The sequence below is a fragment of the Aethalodelphis obliquidens genome, unplaced genomic scaffold (assembly GCF_003676395.1).
Source record: "Aethalodelphis obliquidens isolate GAN/ISIS:26980383/991018 unplaced genomic scaffold, ASM367639v1 scaffold62, whole genome shotgun sequence".
In the NCBI taxonomy this organism is placed as follows: domain Eukaryota; kingdom Metazoa; phylum Chordata; class Mammalia; order Artiodactyla; family Delphinidae; genus Aethalodelphis; species Aethalodelphis obliquidens.
In genome coordinates, this window is record NW_020838006.1 from 8909839 (window position 1) to 8937327 (window position 27489).

The 27489-nt window shown below is 39.9% G+C and overlaps 1 protein-coding gene across 2 annotated transcripts in view; it reads left to right on the forward strand.

Annotated features, from left to right (window-relative positions):
• ITGA9 (integrin subunit alpha 9) overlaps positions 1-6605 on the forward strand; it is a 353650-nt gene extending 347045 nt beyond the window's left edge. The window contains exon 28 of one of the 2 annotated variants that reach the window (XM_027088159.1): positions 2170-2926. In XM_027088159.1, coding sequence (XP_026943960.1) covers positions 2170-2268 — 99 coding nt within the window. In that variant the 3' untranslated portion in view covers positions 2269-2926. Of the gene's footprint in view, positions 1-2169; positions 2927-3343 lie in introns of those variants that run through there. The other variant, XM_027088160.1, reaches the window with a different exon arrangement.
• The last annotated feature ends 20884 nt before the right edge of the window (positions 6606-27489 follow it).

The window sequence follows — 27489 nt, forward strand, 5'->3', positions numbered from 1 at the left end:
ATAAGAGAGCAGACAGTTAAAGCTCTGCTTGATTGGTGCCACAGTAGAGATATGTTATTTCTCTAGAGTTAAAGTGAGTAACTGGAAATCACTGAAACATCACACTATCCGCAGGTAGAGTCATGTGCTAAAGAATCTTATTCTCATGTTATATCCAGCCTTCTTTCTATGATTATGTTCTCCTCAGCTCAGAAGGTGCACATGACACATTCGCCCGGTCAACCACATCTTTATCTTTCAAGAATGAGATTTCAAGCAGTAACTTCTGAGTTAGACATTTCCATGAAGTCTTGGGTCGCTTTCCTGGCCTCCTGTGGATATGCTTTGAGGATGACAACAACGACCTTTTTCTAATTATCCAGAACATTCAAGCCAAGCCTTCTTTCCACATCCCTTGCAGAAGGGAGAAGGTGGTAGAGATTTAATGAGAGAAAAGTATATGGGGGTGTCATAAAGTGAGGTTCTGACAGATGTGGTCTGATGCTGAGAGGACATATCCAGGGAACTCAATGTCTGTCTGTGAAACGGGCCTTGAGGATCGAAGCTCAGAGCACAAGACCCTTGCCAGCTGTTCTGTGGAAGCTTCCACTCCCTCCCAGCCGTCAGACTGCTCTCAGAGGGAACTCTCAGGACTCCCTTGGCAATGTGGGTGGAGGTGACCAGCACTGTCTTGGCAGCTCTCTTGACAATTCTCATTTTCACCTGGGCCAGTAAGCCCCTTTCAAGGAGTAGGAAGATGGTGCAGTGAGACTGTGGATGCTTGGTTCATGGTGAAGGAGTGTGAGGAAAGATGCACAAAGGAGTTAGATGTGCCCACAAGCCTGGGTTTGCTTGACGATTTGTTTAGGGCAGGTTTTGTATGTGCATCCCCCATTGGCAGCAGATTGCAGAGATTATTAGTCTCAAGTGTTTTCAAATATGACTATGGAAATTATACACCAGTGACAGTGTGGTACCACAGACCTGCAGCACAGCCTCCCAGCAGTGAGCCAAGTGTGCGTGTCTGTCTCAATTCCCCTATTCAAGAGGATCGAAACAAGGATTTGAGGGCAAGTCATTTATTTGGAAGATAATCTCAAGAAACAGTGATAGGGGACCAGGGAAGAGAGGGCAGGGAAGGAAGCTAATAAAGGATGTGTTATCAAGCTGGTTACCACTGCGGGAAAGTTCCACGCGGAGCATGCACCTCAGGGTTTCGCACCCAAGGGGAGAGGGAGCTGGGGTATTTGTACACCAACTCCAGTCAGTCATGTTTAAGGGCAGATGCAGGAAGATGTCTGATCTCAGAAACAGAGGCCACTAATGCTAGGCAGCACAGGACAAGAGATACCAGGTCTTCCTGAGCTTGGGAGAAAAGGTCAGCTTTGGGCTACAAAAAGTTACTTTTATATGGCAGTAGTGCCTATGCTGACTGTGAAAAGAAATGGAAATTCATCTTACCCTGTATGAAAAGCCATAGACATCGGAAGGAAAGGTCTTTTCAAAACTAAGCTAAAGGAAACTGCCATCGTGGCTCAGGAGGAGTTGCCAGTTTTAGGGGGGTACACACTGCCAGCTGTGTGCACGGCAGCTCGGCAGCTCACGGGGGTCACAGATTTGAGTGAAAGATCTGGAGGACAGCAAGATAGGATGCAGGTCTGCAGATACTTTAAAACTCCTATTGTATGAGAGCAGTACTTATCAAATTATTCTGCAATGGCTAATCTCTCTCAGGATTTAATAGATTTATCAAAAGCCAGATAAGCTTGGGAAATATCAAGTCCCTGACTTTCTTAATCCTTTCCTAAAAGGTTGATTTGATCCTTTACTGTTCTACTGTACATTACGAATCTCTTAAAGAGTGTATCATTTCCAAACTTATTTGACCGTGGAATCTGTTTTACTCCCAAACAACCTATGAATAGCTCAATAACTAGTTTTCCCCAGCATACAGTTTGGGAAACACTCCACCAGAAGCACATTACAAGGAACAAACAACTTATCATAAGAAAGCTTGCAGGAAGTCCATGCATTTTGAAAAGTGGTTCCACATGATGCTTTTTCTAAATCAGCCCAATCTGAGGCGTTGTGAGCATAGGTCATGTCTCCTCCGGGTCCAGGTGGCTTGGGAATCAAAACGGTTGATTCCCCAGCATCTCTAACCTGGCGCCTCCTCTTTCTGCCTTTCAGATGGGCTTCTTTCGCAGAAGGTACAAAGAAATTATTGAAGCTGAGAAGAACCGTAAAGAGAATGAAGACAGTTGGGACTGGGTCCAGAAAAACCAGTGACCTGCCACCCCACCCCACCCCGGTCATGTGGCCCAGTGGTTCGCCTGTCTTCCTGATCTTTGTATCTTCCATATTTGGAAGAAAGAATCTTCTCCAGATTTTTCGGAGGCCCCACGATGCTGTTCTCGTCCTCGTTCTCTCAAGCCCAGGTGCCAACCTGAGGCAGTCACTTCGGCCAGGTCACCTGACTGGAACCACCACCACTTCCTTTTCCAGCTGAACTCACAACTTTGGAAAGCCGGCTGCAGAGCCAGGCGATATTTATGGATGCAACATGCGTGGTCAACCCTCAGGGGAAAACTGTTACCTAAAAGTATTTTTATAAATATAAGCCTTTTATACTGATTATGTCTTTATATTTGTATCGATGTTTTATTATTTCTATTAAATGGTTATATAGTTCACTCAAGCACTGATATCTGGCCTGAAATCTTGGAAATACTTGTATATTCATACAAATGTTAAAGGATAAAGATCTTATTGTACTCTGGAACTTGCTGTTAAAGAAGACTCAGATGAAATCATCTGAAGAAACCTCATGTGATGAATCCACCCAGCGGGTGGTGCTGTATATCAGCTGTGGTTTGGGGCTGAGCCCGAAGGCATCTCACATCTCTGTTGCCTGGAGTCAAGTGCGGAATAATGTGCTGAAGAACCACGAGAGTTTTTTCATCTGTACCGTTCATTGGAAGATTCCCAGCAGGAATTTGGATGGAAAAACCTGATTCTTGAGGTCTGTTCTGCATCACCTTATAGAGCAGACATTTCACCCTCCTTGCACTTAAATTAAGACATGAAAGCTTGGAGCAATGCCGTTTCATCACTGGTAAACCTCAGAATGGCATCTCATCCTGGACATCGTGCATCAGAGTCCGCATACCACCGGGACTGAATTGGTGCCCACCAAGCAGAGACTTGTGTCTGAGTGCTGTGATGTGTTATCTTTTCATGTTAATTTGAGTCCAGGGGTCTCCATTATCCCCATCACTCTTGCTGTCCCAGCTAATGGTAATTGCAGTGTCCTTCCCAGAGATGACCATTCAACCTGTCCTTATTTTTTTTAATCGTGTCTTAGGTGGAATTCTTAAGAAGTGGACCCTGAGACAAGGATTTTCACGCAGTAACTTATTAAGGAAGTATCCCCAGGGCACACCAGTAAGGACACGAGGGAAGCAGGACACAGAAGGGGAGGAAGACAGGTAAGGGAGCCATTTCAGGGCAGGTCCCGTGCAGGGGGTCTTCAGCCTGATCCTGCTGGGGGGCTCTGGAGGGTAAGTTATGCCTCAGAGTTGTCCCAACCCGGGGCAAGGGAGCTGAGCTTTCATAGTCTTGTACCCAGGAGAGATGTAAACTTTCTGCTTTCACTTCCTGCCAGCAAAATAGCCCCAGTAGCTCAGGAGCAGTCCTCAAAAAGAGGGCTGCACCCCCAGCCTGGGAAGCGCACAGAAATAATGCAAAAGAAATGATGCAGAGGGATCTGGGCATAGCACTGACGTCCTCGCCTATCCCCTGTACAGGTGAATGCTGAGTTATGGCCTTCACTATCCAAGCTCTCTATTTGACAGTGTTCATTACCAGACACGCAGTGCTGTCCAGATTTGAGTGCAGTGTGATTCTCTGAAAGGGCGAGGTGGTGATGGATGTAGCAAGCTCAACATCATGCCTGGCCCGTAGTGACATTCAATAACCATGAGCAGCCCTGGCTGCTTTTACCGCTGCTGGAAAACCATCTGGTACAGGGGAAAACGTGCTGAAGAGCAGGGTCTGACAGAGTCCTTAGTCACTTATCACAGCCTGCTCAAGCCCCGGGTACAAACAGATGGCATCAGATGAGAATGAAACAAGAAACAAGACCAGGCATCTTTCTCATAGGGCCTTGTTGACTGGGAGCTAAGATGTGCGGGGGCCCGTGAGTATTGTTGAAAAGACACAGAACTCAACTTCAGGGGAGATAGGTTTTTCCAGACACATAGTTGGCTAATGCTTGCAAAGATATCTAAAGTTTTGGCAAAATTATGAGGGTGCTGGGCGGTTACAAACCTGGCAGGGAGCGCACGTGTCTTTTTGTTTCTTACGCAGTTGACTCTGACACAGGAAGATACAGAATGCATCATGCTCCCCTTCCAGTTCTCACTCAGAGTTCACCTCTGACAGATATGTATGGGGCCCCTGCTGTGCGTCAGGCCCTGTGCTAAGTGCGGGGGGTTCCCCAGTGAACACCACCCCACATTTTGCCCCAGGGGAGGCAGATCTTCCCACAGTGGGATCGTGAATTCCTTTACGAGACCTCATCTGCAGCCTTCCTTGGATGGACTTCTGCTTGTTGTTTCATGTTGTGCTTTAATAAATCATTTAGGATTCTTAGGTGGTAGGCCTGGGACAGCTCCATCAGCAGCTTTGGCCAAATGCACGACTAGCCACAGCCAGCCTCCTGCAAGGTGTGCAGACGCATGGGAGACGGTGTAGCAGGTTAACTGGCAGGCACACGGTTCTGCCAGCCAGAGGGGAAAGCCTCACCAGGGGAGGGGCAGGCTCCATAGCCAGTCTCAGAGCTGGGATCCATGTGCTTCTGGGTGGTTCTGAGTGGTGGACACACGAGTGGTCACATACCCAGGAGATTACTAAGACTAAATAGGGCAGTTTTTAAGAAAATCACGCTTGGCCTCCACTGGAGGAAATACTGGCAGCCACTCTGGAACCTGTATGGGGAGGATGGTACATCTGCTTATCTCCTGATGCTGAGTAGGCGGGGCAGCATGGACTGGGGAGGTGACCGTTTAGCACAGAGATAGGGAAGTTGAGCAGGTTATCAGCGCTCTCAGCTTGGCCGGTTCACCAGCTCCATCCAGTTCAGAAGCCCTCAGTAGGCTCTTGGGGGAAGCAGACAGGATGGGTTGGTGTGTCTTTGTTCCTTCTCCAGAAGGTTCTTTTAAAATTCCACAGTGCCTTCCAATTTCCACCTTTCCTGCTTCTGCGGGTTCACTGTGGAATGCCATCTGATGTTCTCTTGCACAGCATTATTTAAGTCTGCTTCAGCTTTTTGGTTGTGTATTCACTAGGGTTATAATCAACTGTCAGAAGGATTGAGGTGCTCTTTAAATATGACAAAAGGACCTTTGTAGAAATTAAGTGAAATAATGCCCCCTTTTAAAAAATGATTCACTTATGCTCAGTTTACATGGGACTCAGGAGTTTGGAACATCAGCTAAGTGAGCCCTGGACCTGTCACAAAGAAGAGGCCATGAGGTTCAGGAACGAGGGGACACTGGCAGGAGTGAGTGGGTCCAGTGGCTTTACGGTGACTGACAGGCACACGGCCAGAATCACTTGCTACTGAGGTCACTGAGGCTTTCTCAGTCAATTCTTCAGGAAACTTCCATCAGCATTCTGAAGTTGGGTAAGCTTTGTAGAAAATCCGATGGAAAGTCCTCCTTCACCAAATCATATGTAACCTTCAGCCCTGGAGCCAGAGGCAGGGAGGTTCAAAACAAAACCAGCAGGCCTCCTGGAAACATCAGGGACCTGTTTTCAATGTGGATGTGTAGCAGGTCCCTTAGGTGGTTGTGATGGGTGCTGATATGCTACCTGTGGAACCGTAGCAATGTCATTTTTAAAAAAGGTTATTCTACTTTTATTTTTGGATAAGGCATCATATCAGGGCAACGCAGTTACACTCGGGTTACCTGTAAAACCTACACCTGATGAAACCTGCACCTAATTCAGACTTCCCGAAATGTAGAGGCAAAGCAAAGGATTGGTATTTGGGGGAAATGGCCTTTTAGCAGATAAAAGGCAGAAAACGAGTGTCCCTTAGAAATGCTCCAAGTGTGCAGGGTTTTAGTCCATGTGTTGTTTTGCTATATAGAGCAAGAATATACACAGTGGAGAATATGTTCTGAAGCAAAGAATGGCTGAAGGGTTAGGATACAAAGGCAGTAGGGCCAAAATGAACCTTCTAGAATGTCTTCTGATTTTCAGCATGTGAGGGGGATAATGAACAAATGTCCCACGTGATGCAATGCTTTGTAGCACAATGATCTAGATTTCAGACTGTGTTAAGGTTTTTTCAAATTCTAATGTGCACGGTGTGACCGGCGGAGTAAGTTTAAAAGCTTTAAGAGTGTGATGAATTGCATGGCAGGCACCCACGCTAACTTCACTTCCAGATCTTGATTGATGCATCTGTGTACGTTTCCGTTGAGGAATTTCAGTGGGAGGGGTGTTCCTCTTCACAAAGTCGCATGTATTCAAGTCTGTGCAGTCACTTCTAATTCACTTGCACTGTTTGGGAAATGCAGGTTTACAAAAGTACGTGTTTGGAATAAAAAAACGGCTACAAACGATTTGGGAGTTAAGTCTGTAATTTCTTTTGCTACTGAAGTACTTGAGCCTTTTTAGGCTGTTAAAGATGGGGTTTCGGTGTGATACAACATGAGCATTTAAAGAGCCCACGCAGGTTCGTCTAATTGCACATAAAGAACCCACTCAATGTGTCCGAACTGTCCCTAGTCTTTGGCCTCCATTCCATGGTCGCCACCTTCTCTATGCATCACCCACCTGCCCAGGGCCACACCTGGGACCTTGGTCTTAGGATGAACGTGCCCAAATTAAATGCAGCTGATTCCTCGTTTTTAGTAGACTGCTTCCTCATGTGTCCGCCAGTCATGAAGCATTTTCCCGGAAGCCTTTTGGTAGCATCCTTACACATTTACAAACATTGTGTTCTCTTAATTTTTGATCCCCTCCATCTGTCTAGTTATGTCCCTCTTCTTATCTCAAATATTGTTCATTTGTGTGTTTTTCTCTTTTTTCTCTAGATGAGACCAACAGAGATCATTTTATTGATCTTTTCAAGAATAAGCCTTTGGCTACACCAATCAGGTGTACTGGTTTTTGCTTCCTATTTCATTAATTGCTGCTTCTATACTTGTTAAGATTTATATATACTCCCCTGTGGTTAAAATTCATACACACACACACACCCCACACAGTATATAGAAGGGGGTCTGAAAAGATACACACCAAGGGGATAAAACTGGTTGTCTTTAACTGGGTAGGATTGTCAGTGTTTTTGCTTTGCATTTTGTTTTGTTTTTACTTGTCTGAATTTTCATGTTCTACAGTGAGCATGTATGTCTTTAGTAACAATGAAACATATGCAAATTACTTTTAAAATAAAGTTACCTCTGGGAGAGTATGAATTGCTAAACCAAGAGAGATCCCAAATTCTAGGTCTCAGAAGAAAGAGCTTTGTTTGCAACAAAGAGCATTGATGAGCCTGACACTTAGGTCGATGGTCCAGTGAGAAATCCCAAGATTTTTCATTCGGATGCTTCCTGGCTTAACAAGACCTGCCAGATCACCAATGCTGATTAAGTATGCTTCTCTTGTGTTGCTCCACCTGTTTCCTTCAGCCAGGAAAAGTCCTCGACTAACTCAAAGGAATCAAAGATACAAAACTAAGAGGAAGAAAAATGGCCAATTAGTAAATTCTGTCTCCCATTCAATTAGGAGTTGTACAGTCCACTGTTCTTTACCTCTGGTCCTTAAAGTCTGTCTATTCATCAGGATTTTGCTTAGTAATAGAATTAATGGGAGTGCTTAGTTAGAGCTCTGTCTTTACTATCAAACCACTTGGCAGCTATCCACCAGCAAGGCCACCCGACCCTGAGATCATGTCCATTCATTCTGTGTAACATCCAACTAAAGTGGATATAACGAGATATGGCCAGCTCTGCCCTGAAATCTGAGGCTGTGACATCTGGGCCTGCTGCCAAACATCTGCTTCACCTCAAAGTCTAGTCTGGATCAGTGTGTGCTTTATTTGATGTGATTCTTCTATAATTGAAAAAATACCTAAAAACTTAAAGCAAATCTCAGTAGAGGTATAAGTACTACCTTCTGAAGACACCAAATGGATTAATAAGCAGGGGGCATTTTTAAAAGGATCTCCAGAAAAACTTTCTTCTAAGAAATGGCAGACTTGGAAAAAATGAAATGCTCTCCAATATTACGTCTATTCAGAACCCACCTTATCAGTTAGAAGACTGTTTGGCTCCATATAATAGAAAAATCCAAAATAACATGGTTTAAACATGCTGGAAGTATGTTCCTCTCTCACATAAAAGAAGACCAGGTGTGGGCCATCAAGTTCTGGAACAGCAGCTTCATGGATGATCAGGATACCAGCTCCTATCTTTCTAGGCATGTGGCCTCCATCCTTAAAGTTACCTTGTGGTCCCAGCTGGCTACCAGTGTACCAGCCATTGTGTCCACATTCCCAGCCAACAATAGAGGAGGATAAAATGGCAATGCCCCCTTGCTTTTAACTGGCCTTCCCAGAAGTCCCATACAGCACTGGCCAGAAATTAGTCATATAAATGCACCCATCCACGAAGGAGGCTGGGGAATGGATTTTTAAGGAATAAGAGGAGAATACATATTGGAGACAACTAACAGTTGTCACACCCATTGGTATAAGATACTCAGAATATAGCTTCCTTAAGCCCTAAATACGTACCCTTCAAATCCTTGAGTCTGACTGGATTTGAGCAAGAGGAACACCTTTATTTGGGGTGGGTACTTAGGAAACAACAGAGCTGGCTAATCATATTAATGTCCACACAAAGCTCTTTCTTGTTTTATGTTATTTTTCTCCTTTATCCCCCTCCATCCTCATTCACATTCCTCTCTCTCCTAGAGGCACCAAGTCTAATGAATTGAATACATGTCCTTAGAAATGTAAGTACATAGTATTATTTTGTGTGTTTCACTTAAATGGTATTAAGCCTAAAAGCTCAGGTTGTGGTTTCATTTTTTTGAGGATGTATTCATGTTGCTGTGGTTATGCAGCACTACATCCTACATTGTTTCTACCACATTTTACTACTCCAGCCCCTCTGTAGGAGACCTTTGACTGCTTGCACCCTCCTGCTGCAATGAACATCCTCTCCCATGTCTCCCGCTGGGCCTGAGCTAGAATCTCTTGTGGTACATATTACATATATTACATCTTAACATGGTTACAGTCTCCTTTTCCAGATTCTAAAATGACCCCACAGTGGATGCTCTCAGCAGCAGTGCATGTCCCTGCATCCTTGCCCATCATGGAATTATCTGACTTTCTTGCCAGTCTTGTGTGTACACTGTTGTATGGAGTTAGGTTTGAATGTGTTTGACAGCCGTACACATGCATCTCTTCATATTCTTATTGGCCATCTGGGTTTCCTTTTCTGGAATCAGTTTCACCTCCTTGAACAGTCTCTCCATTAGATTTCCAGAATAGTACGCCTACCACCTCCCTGGCCACTTCTCAGCCTCCCTTGCAGGTTCCCACTCTTCTTCCCAGCCTTTTGATGTTGGAACTTCTTGCATCTGTACTCCTTGGAGATCCCCATCCAGGCTCCTGGCTTTACGTGTCACCTACAGGACCCAGGTGCCTCCAGTCTGGTCCTCTCCCCTGAATTCTCCACTCACTCAGCTAGATCACAGGCTTCTCAAACTGAGCATGTTCAAAGCTGGACTGCTGCTGTCCCCATCTCAGGAAATGGCAGCTTTATTCTTCTGCTTGCCCTGGCCAAAATCCTTGCAGTCATCCTTGACTCAGCCTTCTCCCACACTACAACCAGTCCTTCAGAAATCTCTGCCAAATGGTCTTTAAAAAACAAAACCACTAATTCAAAAAGGTACATGCGGGCTTCCCTGGTGGCGCAGTGGTTGAGAGTCCGCCTGCCGATGCAGGGGACACGGGTTTGTGCCCCGGTCTGGGAAGATCCCACATGCCGCAGAGCGGCTGGGCCCAGGAGCCATGGCCGCTGAGCCTGTGCGTCCGGAGCCTGTGCTCCACAATGGGAGAGGCCACAACAGTGAGAGGCCCGCGTACTGCAAAAAAAAAAAAAAGTATATGCACCCCAACATTCAGAGCAGTATTTTTACAATAGCCAAGGTATGGAAGCAACCTAAGCGCCCATCAACAGATAAATGGGTAAAGAAGATATGGCATATAGATACAATGGAATATTACTCAGCCATAAAAAAGAATGAAATTTTTGCCATTCGCAGCAACATGGATGGAGTTGGAGGGCATTATGCTAAGTGAAATAAGTCATACAGAGAAAGATAAATACTATATGGTATCACTTATATGTGGAATCTAAAAAATACAACAAACTAGTGAATAAAGCAGGAAAGAAGCAGACTCCCAGGGGGGAGGGGCAATACAGGAGTAGAGGAAAAAAAGGGTTATTATGGGATTATATGAAATCATCTATGTGAATCTTTTGAAAATTGTAAAGCACTCATTGCCAGGCAAACTTAAGAGCTTTCAGGATCACTCAGAACCATCCTGTGTCTCTGTCCATACCCACTATGACTGGATTTTTCTTTATTTCCTTTTAGTTCTGTCCATTTTTGCCTTTTATTTAGGACTGAGCCTATTTTATTAAGTACCTAAAAGTTTAAATTATCTATCTTTTCCAGATCAACACTCTATCATTATGCAGTGATCTTTCTTTTTCTCTAGACTTGTGTTCAAGTCTATGTTGGTTAGTGTTTATACAGTGTATCTTTTCTCATTTATTTATAGTCTTTCTATTGATATATCCTTATATTTTGTATGTATCACTTGTAAACAGAATATAGTTGAGTTTTTAAAATCCATTCTAACACTGTTTGTCATTTTATTAGAACATTTAGTTTATCTGTACTTATAATTATTAATGAAATAATTGGATTTATTTCTGTCTTATTTTGTGGGGTTTTTGTGTGGGTTTTTTTGCCTATCTTAAGTTTCTTTTTCTGTCCTTTTCTTCTTTTTCACATTGCCTTCTTCCCCCCATTAGTCCTTCTTCTTATGTTCTTTAAGTGGATACCCAGATACCCTAGAACTTCAAGACTTACCATAGTTTACTTGCCTAAACATACCACAGTCTAAAGTTAATAACTCTCCTTTAATGCATTTTAAGTTTATACTTCAACATCATAAGTCTTTTGTTTTTGTGTTTTTGTGTTGAATATTCTGTAGTAAAATGTTGCTCATGTATTTGCCACCTTCTCTGTTCTTCATTCTTTCATCTCAGATCTTTCTTCCTGGGGTCATTTTCCTTATGCCTAGTACATCTTTTAGAATTTTCTTTAGTGAGAGACTGCTGACAGGCACTATTTCAGTTTTGTTTTATTTGAAGCTTCTTTAATCTGCCAGATTCTTGACTTTTTGCTGGCATAGAATTCAGCAGTTATTTTCTCTTGGTGGATAAATATATCATTTCATCTTCTGGCTCCTGTTGTTACCATTAAGAAGTTGGCAGTCAATCCATTTGTCACTTCTTTAAGAGGGATTTGTTTTTTCTCTCAGGCTTCTTTTAAGGTTTTCTCTTTGTTTTTGTGATCTGTAGCTTCACTCGGATGTGAAGGTGGAATTTCTGCTTATTCTGCTTGGGATTTGCTGGGCTTCTGTGGTTTGATGTCTTTCATCCATTCTCTTCATCTCTGTAAATATTCTCCATGCTTCATTTTTACTTTGACTCCTTCTAGAACTCTGATTATCTAAGTGTGAGACTCTCTCTGTCCTTCTTGCCTCTTTGTCTACCTTTCCTGTTTCCATCTCATCATCTCTCTGTGCAGCATCCTGGAATATCTCTTCTAGACTACTTTTGCATTCACTGTCTTTTCAGCTTGTGTCAAATCTGCTTCTAGAATTGTTTATTGGGATTTTCATTTCAATTACATTCACATATCTAAAAGTTCTATTTAGTTCTCCTTCAAATGTGATTGGTAATTCTTTGTATTTTCTTGTTCACTACATGTGCTTTCAAGTTTCTTTTGTATCATTACACATGGTAATCATAGTTTCTATTTTATATCCAATACATGCAATGTCATTGTTATGTGTCTATTTCTGTTTTCTGCTTTCTGGGGTTTTTTTCCCTGATGATTCTCATTCACGTTACCTTGTTTCCTTGTGTAAATAGTGGATTTTTTTGTTGCTTGGTTGATTGTTTTTTGTTGGTCTGTATGTTTTTTACTATTAGCTGCTTATTTTCCTTGGAAAATTATTTGTGGTAATTCTTTGAGAGATAGGATGGAGATGTGTTCCTACAGAGAGCATTTGCTTCTGCCTCTGCCAGGAGCTAGTCTGGGACCATACATTGAGGTTTTATGGACCACCCATGTAGTGTGAATTTGAACAAATCTATGTTAAGGCCAACTTGTGGCTGTTACTTCTCAGCAGTGATATTTCCATCACCCCCTTGCCCACCCTGTGCCCTACTCAGCACTGAGGCCACTTCCCTCAGTTGAGTACTGGTAGGAATGATGTTTCTATTTCTCTTACATGGAGGTTGTAGCCCTTTGAGCTCCCACTTTATGTGCCCCTGAACCCTGCAAAGCCATGAAAACCAACCTCAACTTTGTTAGGTTGACACCTGCTCAGGACTAAAGTGACTGCAATCCTCCACTTGCCTCCCCACATTGCCACCTTCACTCAGATTTTGGCTTGATAATTTCATACTGTTACTGAGTCCGAGCTCATACTGTTCACCACACAACAGGCCAATAAATGGAGAGACGCGTTGCTGGGGCAAAGAATAGCGACTTATTCAGAAAGCCAGCAGACCAAGAAGATGGTGGACTACTGTCCCATAGAACCATCTTGCCAGGGCGTGGATGCTAGTTTCTTTTATAGAACAAAGTGAGGGTAGGGGGGGTGAGGAGGTAAAGTCAAAAAGGCAGTAAGTTTTTGCAACTATTTTCTGGTTCTGGCCAGACTCCAGAGGGGATGTGTTAATTTCTTCTTTCCTGCAGCCATTCATAGGCGGGCCTGGTCAAGATGTTTGCTGTGAGCTAAACAAAGGTATTTTAGTTTAATGCTCAGGCTTGGGAGACAAGGTTCCCAGAGGTGGGCCATTATGTATACTTTGAGCTATAGGCAACATCCCTTGAGTAATTAACTTGTAGCAAAGGCAATAGAATACAAAGGTTAAAGTAAAAGAAACAGATCCGACATGGAGTCAGATTTGTTCTTCCCTATTACAATACATTTGCCATGTCTTCTGTGCTTTTAAGAACATGCTATTGAAAATATTTTATTCTTCATTTTTAATATTTTTGTTGTTGTTGGGCTTGATCTACCTTTATTCATGGATTATAAGCCTAGATATCTATTTTCTAGGTATCTAATCTAATCAGTTTGTGTGTGTGTGTGTGTGTGTGTGTGTGTGACGTTATATAAAATATTTCAAGCAAACAGAAAAGTTAAAATAGTTTTATGGTAAATACCTGTATACTTACCATCTAGATTCTGTCCATTAGCATTTTACTATACTTAGTTTATCACAGATCTATCGATTCCTCTCTCCATCCATTCACATGTCTGATTTTTACATATTTCAAAGTAGGTGGCATATACTAGTACATTTTCCCCTGAATGTCAGTTGTTTTTGTATGTTTGTTTGAGTTGTTAATCCAGTTATATTTTTCATTTCTATAAGTTCTATTTGATTCTTTTTTAATCTATATAGTCTCTCATCCCTGCACATATGTTTAAGCTTTTATTTTTAAAGTATATTAAACTTATTTTATGATGTGTATATTATTTCCAATAACTGATGTCTTTTGTTATCATTGTCTGTTTCTCAGTTGTGGTGCCGTGTTTCCTTTGTGTTTTGCCATTTTTTCCTGTCAATTGCTTGTTCCCCTCAGAGCTTATCTGTGGGAATTTGAGGTAGTTTCCTCCAGGGAAGATTTTCATGTGCTTCTGCAAAGTGGATGAGAGAATGAATAATCTGGGACTGTTTTAAGCTAAATTCTTGCCTTGAGTTTTTTTCAGACCACCCAGGGAGTGTTGTAGGCAGCCTGCAAACTGATGTCAGAGCAGGAGCAAGGCTATAAGTTCTCTGAGGAGATATTTTTTTCTCCTCTATTCAACACCAGGATTCTAGCCTGGCCATTTTCTTGGTATACCTTGGGATGAGGCAGCAGCAAGTTGACTTCTCATTTAGCCTTATGCTGATGGTACAGTCCTTTGGTGTCCCAGATTCAGGAAGGGAGAGACCCCTTTCAGATCGCCCTCCTTGAGTGATTCCAGGACTATGTCTCCTGTGCCCCCCTCCCTATGACGCTATAAAAATTCAGAACCACGTTTTCCCAGTTTGGCAAATGTTTCCAAGGCACAAGTCAGCTTCAGCATTCTGCCTACCACCCCTACCTGGGTTCCCCACACCCCTGAGCTTAGTGCTTATCCTGGATGTGCCTCCTTTTCTTGCCATTTTGTCAATAATTTAAGAAAAGCAACTATAATATTTTCATCTTGCCCTTTTAGATGATTTCAGCAGAAAAGTCAGCCATGCTAGCGGAAATAGAAGTCTGTATTTCTCTATATATTTGAAATATGTCATAATTTAAAATAATCTGATAAAAAGAAAAATCTAGAAACTTCTACTCTCAAGTAATTCTCATGTGCTCTATTAAGAATTCACTTAGGGCTTCCCTGGTGGCGCAGTGTTTGAGAGTCCGCCTGCCGATGCAGGGGACATGGGTTCGTGCCCCGGTCCGGGAAGATCCCACATGCCGCGGAGCGGCTGGGCCCGTGAGCCATGGCCACTGAGCTTGCGCGTCCGGAGCCTGTGCTCCGCAACAGGAGAGGCCACAACAGTGAGAGGCCCGCGTACTGCAAAAAAAAAAAAAAAATTCACTTAAACTCTAACATATGTGAAAACTGATTATACGAGATACTGAAAGCAAGAAGATGAAAAGCTCTGTTCAACATTTTTATGAATGATTTATTCCCTCTGGGTTTTTCATTTAAGTTGATCTACCTTTGAGTTGAAGGTTTTATTAATGATACTGCTGTTAATGTAGCTATTGGCAGTAACTATGTAGTAAAACTTATTTTTACTATACTTGTTATTGTGTGCTGAAACTTGTATGAACATATGAGCTGATGGAAATAAGTATAAATTAGTTTCCTACTTGTCATTGCTTAATGTCAGCAGCAATAATTATTAGGATTTATTTTTTATGGTGCTTGTGTGTCCATAGGAAATGTTGTAAACCCAGACTTATTAGAAATGTCTAAGAAGTTTGGGATCTGAGAAGATATATAACTTCAGACAAATAGGTGGTCTTTCTTTACACCAGGCTGAGAAAGTACACCCTGACAGAAGCCAAATAATTTCTTGAGTGCTCCTTGAAATCTTTTGAGACAAAAACAATAATATTTATACAGGACCATGAGGACTGGGTGGCTATGGGCCTCTGAGAATGAGTCTATATCTTAGAATACCAATGCCTTGTGATGTGATTTTGTTTCTGTGTGGACTTGTTCTCCGACTAGTGGGCTGAGAGTCAGATCTCTGAGAGGAGGGCAAGATCGAGCAAAGGTGATTCGTAGGGTTGCGTTTTCATCCTCAAATCTTCTCTCTGACCCTCCTTCGTCCCTGCTAAGTTAGTTCCTTAGTGTGGGGGCTTGAAACATGGGAATAACAACATATATTGCATAACCCAACGATAGTGAATGGTATAGCTTCCTAAAGGGACCCTACATTACCTTATAGTCTTAGAGCTACCCCAGGGTGGGAGGTAGCTCTTAGACACTATACGTTAGGTATTAGAATATTATAACTCCTTCCACAAGTAAAATACGCATTATTTATCAACCTCTTCTGAGAAATGATGGCCGTCCGTGGACTCTCCATGTAAGACTTTCCTAGGATATTTGTAATATCAAATATCTATCATGTTCTCATTATGTGTCCAAACCTGTTGGTAGATGATGTGTGAATGCAGTATGGGGGCATGGCTGAGAGGACGAGCTCTTGATTTAGGCAGATCATAGGGCGAACAGCCAACAGGAGAGAAGTACCCACGAACAGCAGAGGGCCACCCCCACAAGGGCCCTGAGGGGCCAGGAAGGAGGCCGGATCATTGGAGAAACAATCCCACTATCAGCACCACAGTGCTGTGCCTGTAATCTCCCTAAAGGATGGGCTGGCAGCAGGAGGAGCCCTGGTCAGTGGTGAGACAATGCCCACCACCACCACAGACCCACCATGTCCCAGAACCTTGCTTATGGGACCTTAGAAAGAAAATGAGCTCACCTAGGACCGCCCCCCCGCCCCGACCATGCACACAGGGAATAATGCAGCTGCACGTAATCATGATCATGCCAAGAGGTGATTCAGGAATGCTTGGTTGCATGATTCTGGCTGGAGTATAGATTCTTGGGTATTGTGTGATTATGGCTCCTCTATGCTTTTGTAATAGCAAGGTCTAGCATCTATCAGTTACACCTAGAATCTGAATCTTGGAGTTGTCACCTTCTCTGGAGATCACTCGCTACAGGAATTTTTTCTTTGGCATCCTTGAAATTGCATTCTTCAAGTCTCTGCTCAAAGGTTCTCATTGATGAAACATTCACCATACTTCTCTGCCCCACTGGGTCAGTGCTGCTGAACACTGGAGCTCCCTCTGTCTCCCCAGCGCTCCCAGCCATCTATGTCACGTCTCCTTTATTGTTTTTTTAAAAATACTGGTAAAATACACATATCTTATATTTTTACCATCTTAAACATTTTTCAGTGTACAGTTCAGTGGTATTAAGTACATTCACATTGTTGTGCAACCATCACCACCATACATCCCCATAACTCTTTTCATCTTGTAAAACCAAAACTCTAAACCTATTGAATAATAATTCCCCATTCTCCCCTCCCTCCAGTCCCTGGCAATCACAATTCTACGTTCTGTCTTTATGATTTTGACTACTCTAGGTACCTCATATAAGTGGAATCATACAGTATTTGTCTTTTTGTGAATGGCTTATTTCACTTAGCATAATGTCCTGAAGGTTCACCCATATTGTAGCATGTGTCAGAATTTCCTTCCTTTTTAAGGATGAGTGATATTGCATTGTATCACTATACCACATGTATATATACCATGTATATATACCATATATACCATGTATCAGCTATTGTGAATAATGCTGCTATGAACGTGGGTGTACTAATATCACTTTGAGACCCTGCTTTCAATTCTTTTGTGTGTGTGTGTATATATATATATATATATATATATATATATATATCTCCAGACATGGAACTGCTGGATCATATAGTAATTCTATGTTTAATTTTTTGAGGAACCAAGGAACCACTATACTGTTTTCCACAGTGTCTTTACCATTTCACATTCCCACCAAGAGTGTACAAGGGGTCCAATTTCTCCACATCCTTGTCAACACTTGTTGTTTTCTGTTTGTTTGTTTGTTTATTTGTTGACAGTAGCCATCCTAATGGGTGTGAAGTAGTATCTCCTTGTAGTTTTCATTTGCATTTACCTAATGATTAGTGATGTTGAGCATCTTTTCATGGGCTGATTGTCATTTGTATATCTTCTTTGGAGAAATGTTTATTCAAATCCTTTGTCCATTTTTGAATGGATTTTTTGTTGTCGTTGTTGTCAAGTCTTAGAAGTTCTCTATATATTCTGGATATTAAACTCTTGTCAGATATATGATTTGCAGATATTTTCTCCCATTCTGTGGTTGTCTTTTTAGTTTGGATAGTGTCTTTTGATGTGCAAATTTTAAAATTTTTCATCAAGTCCAATTTGTCTATTTTTTCTTTTGTTGCCTATGCCTTTGGTGTCACATCCAATAAATTGTTGTCAAATCCAATGTTGGGAAGCTTGTGTCTTGTATTTTCTTCTAAGAGTTTTATTGTTTTAGGTCTTACAGTTAGGTTCTTGATCCATTTTGAGTTAGTTTTTACATGTGGTGTTAGGTAAGGGTTCAACCTCATTTTTTTGCATCTGGTTATCCAGTTTCCTAGTACCACTGGTTGAAAAGTGTTGAATGGTTTTGGTACCCTTGTCAAAAATTACGTGACCAAATATGTGAGGATATATTTCTGGGGTCCTTACTCTATTCCATTGGTCTATATTTCTCTTCTTCCCTCTGTACCCCCAACCTTCCCAGCCATCTGTCCCAAGTTTCCCTTTAAAAATAAAATATCGACTTTGTCTCCATGACAGCATTCAAAGCATATGAAAAGAGCTGCTATATAATCTATAAAATTTCTCTTTCCTGCATAAAGAAATCTCTAGTTCCTAAAACTATGTTTATGACAGCTTCCACATCCTGTACCATCTCTGACATAAATAAGAAAATAACTGTCACCCTGTAATGAAGCTACCCCTCAAATTTCCCTCCTTGCTTTGAGCTGCCAGCATAGAACTAAATTCAGTAACAAGAATTTTTATCTGTCTTGTTGGCAGCTTTGCTACCACGTTGACTCATATTAAGATTGTGGGCAACTCCTAGGTATTTTAAAATTCACTCCTATAAAAGAAAAATGAAAAGACCTTCCCGATGCCATTTGTTTTAATTCTGAAAGATATTTCAAAAAAGTGCAAACAGTATTATAACAAATGCCTAGGAACCTACCACCACTTTGTCACATTTGCTCCAAGTATTTCATTGGATTTTTAAAACTTTTTTTGGAAATAATTATAACCTCACAGGCAGTTGAAAAATAAGAAGTCCCATGTACCCTTCACCTAGCTTTCCCCAATGGTAACATCAAGCATAACCATAATACATACAATATCAAAAAGGGGAAATTGATACTGGTACAATCTATAGATCTTACTCAGCAGTTTTTATATACATTCACTCATTTGTGTGCATGTGCGTGATCTATAGTTCTATGCAATTTGATCACATGTATAGATTCCTTCAACCACAACCACACTCAAGATTAATTACCACATAATGTTGTACACCTGAAAATAATATAATGTTATGTCAATTATATCTCAATTTAAAAATTTTTTTAAAGATTAATCACCACAAAGGGACTCCCTCATGCTACCCCCTAACCCGACCCCTAACAATCATTAATTTCCACCTCTATAATTTTGTCTTTTAGAGAATATTTTGTAAGTGGAATCATAGATTATACAACTATTTTCTCCATTTGTAGATTCTAGTCAGATTTATTTCTATTCATAGAAATTGTCCCTTTTTTCCTCTCTGCAGGCAGTATCCACTTTACGTATGTGTGGAAAGCCCTCTTCAGCCAGGTTGGAAAAGCAGGAGGAGGGAGATTCCCAAATCCATGAGAAAACTGAATTAATTTTCTCTGAGAAAATGCAGTTGGTATTAAGTTTCCATAGGGGTAGCACTACTATTCTATTATCATCCTATGGACACATTATGGATTCAATCGACGTTTTTGACTAGACAAAGTACTATTCATAACATTGCTCCTGTGAAAAAATATATCCCAAAGTCCAAACCGGAAAACAACCCATTTATTGGTGTTTGCAAACGTTGTGTTGGAATTGTGTGCCCAACTTTGCTTTGCCAAACATTGTGTGGGCTTGGATTAACTTTTATCTGACTGGGGTCAGAGAAACAAAAATATTCACATTTCTTTCAGTTGTGGTAAAAGAAGAAAAAAAATATATATATATATAACCTTTGAGATTGGCTTTTTCACTCAGTATAATTCCCTTGAGATCCATCCAAGTCGTTACAGGTATCAATCATTTGTTCCTTTGTATTTCTATAGTATTCCATGATATGGATGTACCCCAGTTTGACCATTCAACTGCCGAAGGGCATTTGGGTTGTTTCCAGTTTTTGGCTGCTACAAATAATGATGTGTTATGACAATTGTATTTCAGGGTTTTGTGGCACATAAGTTTTCATTTCTCTGTGATAAATACCTAAAAGTGAGGTTACTGAGTTGTAAGGTAAGTGTATATTTAGTTTTAAAACTAAACTGCCAAATTATTTTCCACCAGCAATGTATGAAAGATGTAGTTTCTCTACATTCTCACCAGTATTTGATATCATCACAATTTTTTTTTTGAGCTGTCCAATAGGTGTAATATCTCATTGTGGGTTTAATTTGCATTTCCCTAGTGGCTAACAATGCCAAACATCTTTTCATGTGCCAGCATATCCTCTTTGGTGAAATGTCTTTTGTGTCAGCATATCCTCTTTGGTGAAATGTCTTTCCAAGTCTTTTGCCCATTTTCTAACTGACTGTTTGATATTTTACTGCAGAGTTTTGAGAGCTCTTTTTATATTCTAGATACTAGTCCTTTGTTAGATACGTAGTTAGGAAATATTTTCTCCCAGTCTGTAACTTGTTTTTCACTTATCTATTTATCAATTTTTTTATGGATTATGTTTTTGGTGTGAAAGAACACGTCATCTAACCTGAGATTGTGAAGATTTTCTCTTATTTTTTTTTCTAAAAGTTTTCCAGTTTTGTATTTTATATTTAAATCTATGACCCATTTAAGTTAATTTTGTATAAGGTGTGGGGTTTTTGCATTTTTTGTTTTTTGCCTTTTTTGCTTTTTAAATAGACTATTTTTAGAGCATTTCAGGTTCACAGCAAAATTGAGCAGAAAGTCCAGTAAATTCCCATATCCTCCCTGCCCCCAAACACACTCAGCCTCCCCCACTTTCAACACCATGGAGCACAGTTGTACATTTACTACAATCAATGAATCTAGACTGATACATCATTATCAACCAAAGTTCATAATTTACATTAGGGTTCACTCTTGATCTTGTGAATTCAATGAGTTTTAACAGAGGTATAATTATATGTATTATTATATGTATATAAACAGAGGTTTTCACAGAGGTATATTATATACAGAATAGTTTCACTGTCCTAAAAATCCTCAGTGTTCTGCTTATTCATCCTTTCTACCCCCCTAACCCCTGGCAATGACCTATCTTTTTATTTTCCCCCTAGTATTGCATTTTCCAGAATGTTATATAGTTGAAATCATACAGCACATAGCCTTTCAAATTGGCTTATTTCACTTACTAAATTAACACAAGTTTTTCCCACGTCTTTTCATGGCTTGATAGCTCATTTCTTTTTAGCACTGAATAATTTTCCATTGTATAGATATACCACAGCTTATATATGCATTCACCTCCTGAAAGACATCTTGGTTAGTTCCAACTTTTAGCAACTACAAATAAAGCTGCTAAAATATCTGTGTACGGGTTTTTGTGTAAAAAAAAGTTTTCAACTCATTTCAGTAAATACCAAGGGGTGAAATTGCTGGATCAAATGGTAAGAGTAGGTTTAGTTTTGTAAGAAACTGCTAAACTGTCTTCCTAAGTGGCTGTGCCCTTTTGTATTCCCACCAGCAGTGAATGAGAGTTCCTGTTGCTCCACATCCTTGTCAACATTTGATGTTGTCAGCATTTTGGATTTTCATCTTTTTAATAGGTATGTAGTGGTATCTCATTGTTTGAATCAAGGTTCATTATTAGCCTATGAAAGTCCAACTGCTCCAGCGTGTCAGCTATTTCAAATATAAAAACAAAACATCTTGATGAAGTTGAAGCCCCTTTGTCCCCAGTCCCTAGCCCTATTCTCCTCCATTTCTCCTTTCCAGGAAACCACCACTATGAACTCAGAGTGCATCTTTTCAGTCCTTTTTTTACATTTTCAGAGACTTATAGATATGAATCTATGAACAAGATTTATATGTTTTATAGGCTTTTAATTTACAAAAATGCTGTCATGTCGTATGCATCATTTTTACTTGCTGATTTTGCTAAACATTTTGTTTTTAAGACATTTTCATGAAGCACTCTTGGGTAGTCAGAGCAAACATCTTGCCCCATTGGTGACACATACACACAGTCCCTGATTTATGATGGTTTGACTTATGAAGGTACAGAAGCAATACACATTCTGTAGAAACCATACTTCGAATTTTGAATTTTTATCTTTTCCTGGGCTAGCAATATGCAGTAAGATGTGGTCTTGAGATGCTGGGCAGCTGCAGCCCCCAGTCAGGCATGCAATCACAAGAGTAAACAACCAATACACTTACAACCATCCTGTACCCAGGCAACCATTCTGTTTTCACTTTCAGAATGGTATTCATGAGCTCTACCCACCACCAGTCCCTCCCATAAGGAAACTTCCACAAGCCTCTTAGATAGCCTCATCCACCAGAGGGCAGACAGCAGAAGCAAGAACTACAGTCCTGCTGCCTGTGGAACAAAAACCACATTCACAGAAAGACAAGATGAAAAGGCAGAGGGCTATGTACCAGATGAAGGAACAAGATAAAATCCCAGAAAAACAACTAAATGAAACGGAGATAGGCAGTCTTCCAGAAAAAGAATTCAGAATAATGATAGTGAAGATGATCCAGGACCTCGGAAAAAGAGTCGAGTCAAAGATCGAGAAGATGCAAGAAATGTTTAACAAAGACCTAGAAGGATTAAAGAACAAACAAACAGAGATGAACAATACAATAACTGAAATGAAAAATACACTAGAAGGAATCAATGGCAGAATAACTGAGGCAGAAGAACGGATAAGTGACCTGGAAGACAGAATGGTAGAATTCACTGCTGCAGAACAGAATAAAGAAAAAAGAATGAAAAGAAATGAAGACAGCCAAAGAGACCTCTGGGACAACATTAAACGCAACAACATTCGCATTATAGGGGTCCCAGAAGGAGAAGAGAGAGAGAAAGGACCTGAGAAAATATTTGAAGAGATTATAGTCGAAAACTTCCCTAACGTGGGAAAGGAAATAGCCACCCAAGTCCAGGAAGCGCAGAGTCCCATACAGGATAAACCCAAGGAGAAACATGCCAAGACACATAGTAATCAAATTGGCAAAAATTAAAGACAAAGAAAAATTATTGAGAGCAGCAAGGGAAAAATGACAAGTAACATACAAGGGAACTCCCATAAGGTTAACATAAGGTTAACAGCTGATTTCTCAGCAGAAACTCTACAAGCCAGAAGGGAGTGTCATGATATACTTAAAGTGATGAAAGGGAAGAACCTACAACCAAGATTACTCTACCTGGCAAGGATCTCATTCAGATTCGATGGAGAAATCAAAAGCTTTACAGACAAGCAAAAGCTAAGAGAATTCAGCACCACCAAACCAGCTCTACAACAAATGCTAAAGGAACTTCTCTAAATGGGAAACACAAGAGGAGAAAAGGACCTACAAAAACAAACCCAAAACAATTAAGAAAATGGTAATAGGAACATACATGTCAATAATTACCTTAAACGTGAATGGATTAAATGTTCCAACCAAAAGACACAGGCTTGCTGAGTGGATACAAAAACAAGACCCATATATATGCTGTCTACAGGAGACCCAGTTCAGACCTAGGGACACATACAGACTGAAAGTGAGGGGATGGAAAAAGATATTCCATGCAAATGGAAATCAAAAGAAAGCTGGAGGAGCAATAATCAAATAAGATAAAATAGACTTTAAAATAAAGAATGTTACAAGAGACAAGGAAGGACACTACATAATGATCAAGGGATCAATCCAAGAAAAAGATATAACAATTATAAATATATATGCACCCAACATAGGAGCACCTCAATACATAAGGCAACTGCTAACAGCTATAAAAGGAAATCGACAGTAACACAATAATAGTGGGGGACTTTAACACCTCACTTACACCAATGAACAGATCATCCAAACAGAAAATTAATAAGGAAACACAAGCTTTAAATGGCACAATAGACCAGATAGATTTAATTGATATTTATAGGACATTCCATCCAAAAACAGCAGATTATACTTTCTTCTCAAGTGCGCACAGAACATTCTCCAGGATAGATCACATCTTGGGTCACAAATTAAACCTCACTAAATTTAACAAAATTGAAATCATATCAAGCATCTTTTCTGACCACAATGCTATGAGATTAGAAATGAATTACAGTGAAAAAAACGTAAAAAACACAAACACATGGAGGCTAAACAATACGTTACTAAATAACCAAGAAATCACTGAAGAAATCAAAGGGGAAATCAAAAAATACCTAGAACAAATGACAATGAAAACACAATGATCCTAAACCTATGGGATGCAGCAAAAGCATTTCTAAGAGGGAAGTTTACAGCTATACAAGCCTACCTCAAGAAACAAGAAAAATCTCAAATAAACAATCTAACCTTACACCTAAAGGAACTAGAGAAAGAAGAACAAACAAAACCCAAAGTTAGCAGAAGGAAAGAAATCATAAAGATCAGAGCAGAAATAAATCAAATAGAAACAAACAAACAAAAACAATAGCAAAGATCAATAAAAGTAAAAGCTGGTTCTTTGAGAAGATAAACAAAATTGATAAACCATTAGCCAGACTCATCAAGAAAAAGAGGGAGAGGACTCAAATCAATAAAACTAGAAATGAAAAAGAAGTTAAAACAGACACCGCAGAAATACAAAGCATCCTAAGAGACTACTACAAGTAACTCTATGCCTATAAAATGGACAACATGGAAGAAATGGACCAATTCTTAGAAAGGTATAACCTTCCAAGACTGAACCAGGAAGAAATAGAAAATATGAACAGACCAATCACAAGTAATGAAATTGAAACTGTGATTGAAAATCTTCCAACAAACGGAAGTCCAGGACCAGATGGCTTCACAGGTAAATTCTATCAAACATTTAGAGAAGAGCTAATATCCATCCTTCTCAAACTCTTCCAAAAAATTGCAGAGGAAGGAACACTCCCAAACTCATTCTGTGAGGCCACCATCACCCTGATACCAAAACCAGACAAAGATACTACAAAAAAAGAAAATTACAGACCCGTATCACTGATGAATATAGATGCAACAATCCTCAAGAAAATACTAGCAAACAGAATCCAACAACATATTAAAAGGATCATACACCATGATCAAGTGGGGTTTATCCCGAGATGCAAAGATTCTTCTATATATGCAAATCAATCAATGTGATACACCATATTAACAAATTGAAGAATAAAAACCATATGATCATCTCAATAGATGCAGAAAAAGCTTTTGACAAAATTCAACACCATCTATGATAAAAACTCTCCAGAAAAAAAATGGTATTCATTAAATTACATGAGATATTTAACACTTTATTATAAAACAGGCTTTGTGTTAGATGATTTGCCCAACTGTAGGCTAATACAAGTGTTATAAGCACATATAAGATAGGTTAGGCTAAGTTGTGATGTTTGGTAGGTTAAGTGTATTAAATGCATTTTCTACTTAAGATATTTTCAACTTACAGTGGATTTATCCAGACTTAACCCCATCATAAGTCAAGAAATATCTGTATAAAATTAGTTCATTCCCTTTTAAAACAATCATGTTGTAGTCCATGATATGTTATGTAGTCCATGATATGATATTAGTGCATTTTATTTATTCATTCCAGTCTTAGTGAACATTTAAGAAATTTCTAATCCCCATGATATAGTTACACAATCGAATTTTGGAACCTACTTCTGAATGAATTGGGAGGAAAGCAAAGAATCTGGCTCCCGGCTGCCCCCTGGTGGTCAGGATACGTCAGGGCAGGCTTTCTAACAACTGCTCAGAAGGTATGCGGATATTTTTGGTATTTATGGGAACAGAACATTTAACTTCCTAAACCGTCAGTGGAATAGGGCTGAGGGGCAACAATAATCAAGAAATTAAGTGATGCAATTAGCAGGAGTAATGAGGAAAGGAAAGCAAGCAAGCATTTTTTTAAAAGAACAAGGGCATTCCCTGGTTGTCCAGTGGTTAGGACTCTGTGCTTATACAAGCCACAAGGCACGGCCAATAAACAAACAAACAAACAACGAAAATACTTCAACCATAAACTTATAAAAGCAATTTTTGAATTTGGCATTAGTTTCGAGTTGCAGGACTATTGAGAAATTGAGAATTACAGTGAAACATAGAATGTGATCCTTACTGAGATGGGGCTGTTATCTGTGGACTGTTTTGTAACCTATTTTCCCCACTCCCCTCCAAAACTATATCACTGTCAAGGCGAGTCACTCTTAATCTCCTTGTAACCATGGGTGAAATGCCACTAAATCAATGGATATCTATTGGCAACATTTTCTCTACAATGTCATTGCAATTACCAGAAAACAATCTTAATTTTAAACACATCTTATAAAGACAACAGAGACGAGCTTTGATTCTAAAATGTTTATATTCTTCTTGTGGTGTTTAATATAGATCCTTTTCCATGTCTGTGTCTATGTATGTGTGTATGAATGCTTCAGTGTATGCTCTGAGCCCATGAGTTGAAAACACTTTTCATTGTACCTAAGTATCTTTACTCTCAGGTGGTTTACGCTAAGGGTTTTTTAAATTAGTATTCTTCTACTTTGAATATATGACCTTGAGCTATGGCATACTGAATTAAAACACCAGTATTTTGCCTACCAAAAATGTTAAAATTTGTTATCAGACATCTGCAAAAGTGTAAAACAGAATAGCTTGCCATTTGAGAAATTTTTTAAAGGAAGCTAATTATTCCAAAGAAACAACAACAACAAAAATCTATAAACCAAAAAAAAAAAAAAAAAAGGGCAAGAGAAACATTATTGAGATATGCATCCATCCAAAATATTATTTGCCACAGCGTTAGTTCTAATTATTCTCTGGGCTCCCCAGTTTAAAATATTTTGATAAACTCTATGACAAATACAGATTCATCCATTTAATTTATTTGAGTAACAGCACTCAATACATTTTCTTTTTTTAATTCATTTCACATTGATCATATGCCATGTACCAAAAGCTATATTCTCTGAAGATTTCCTGACTTTGCATTTTAATATTTTAGAAGATCTTGCTTTCTATCATTCTAGAACTATAGTTGATAAATTCTTTCTTTGCTAAATTCCCAATTTCACTAGCTGAAATATTTCACTTTTTTATTGTGAAGCATTGGCAGGGGAGGGGGCATGAATATCACCATTCCATCTTGAAATGTGCTCTATTTCTTCACTGGGTGAAGTGGTTTATTGACTGTCAATTTGTAAAGTGCACTCTGGGATTATCTGAATGCAAGATAGTAAGAGGGGAAACATATTTCATTGCCTTTTCTGTCAAATGGAATTAACATGCACAATATATCATCTTCTAGCAAGAATAGATGAAATACCAGTGAGTGATCTAGAATCTCCATCACATGGTTGTCCAGACAGAGTCCTAGCTGGATAGCTGTGGTCTCCAGGGTCTAATGGCTTCCTCTGCTGTCCTTTTAGTCTAATAGTTGTTTTTATACATGTGTGTTGGTATGTATGTATACATTATGTGTGCATATATAAGTATTTGATTTCTTTAATTTTATGTATTTTATTATTTATTTGGTTGCGCCAGGTCTTAGTTGTGGCAGGCGGGCTCCTTAGT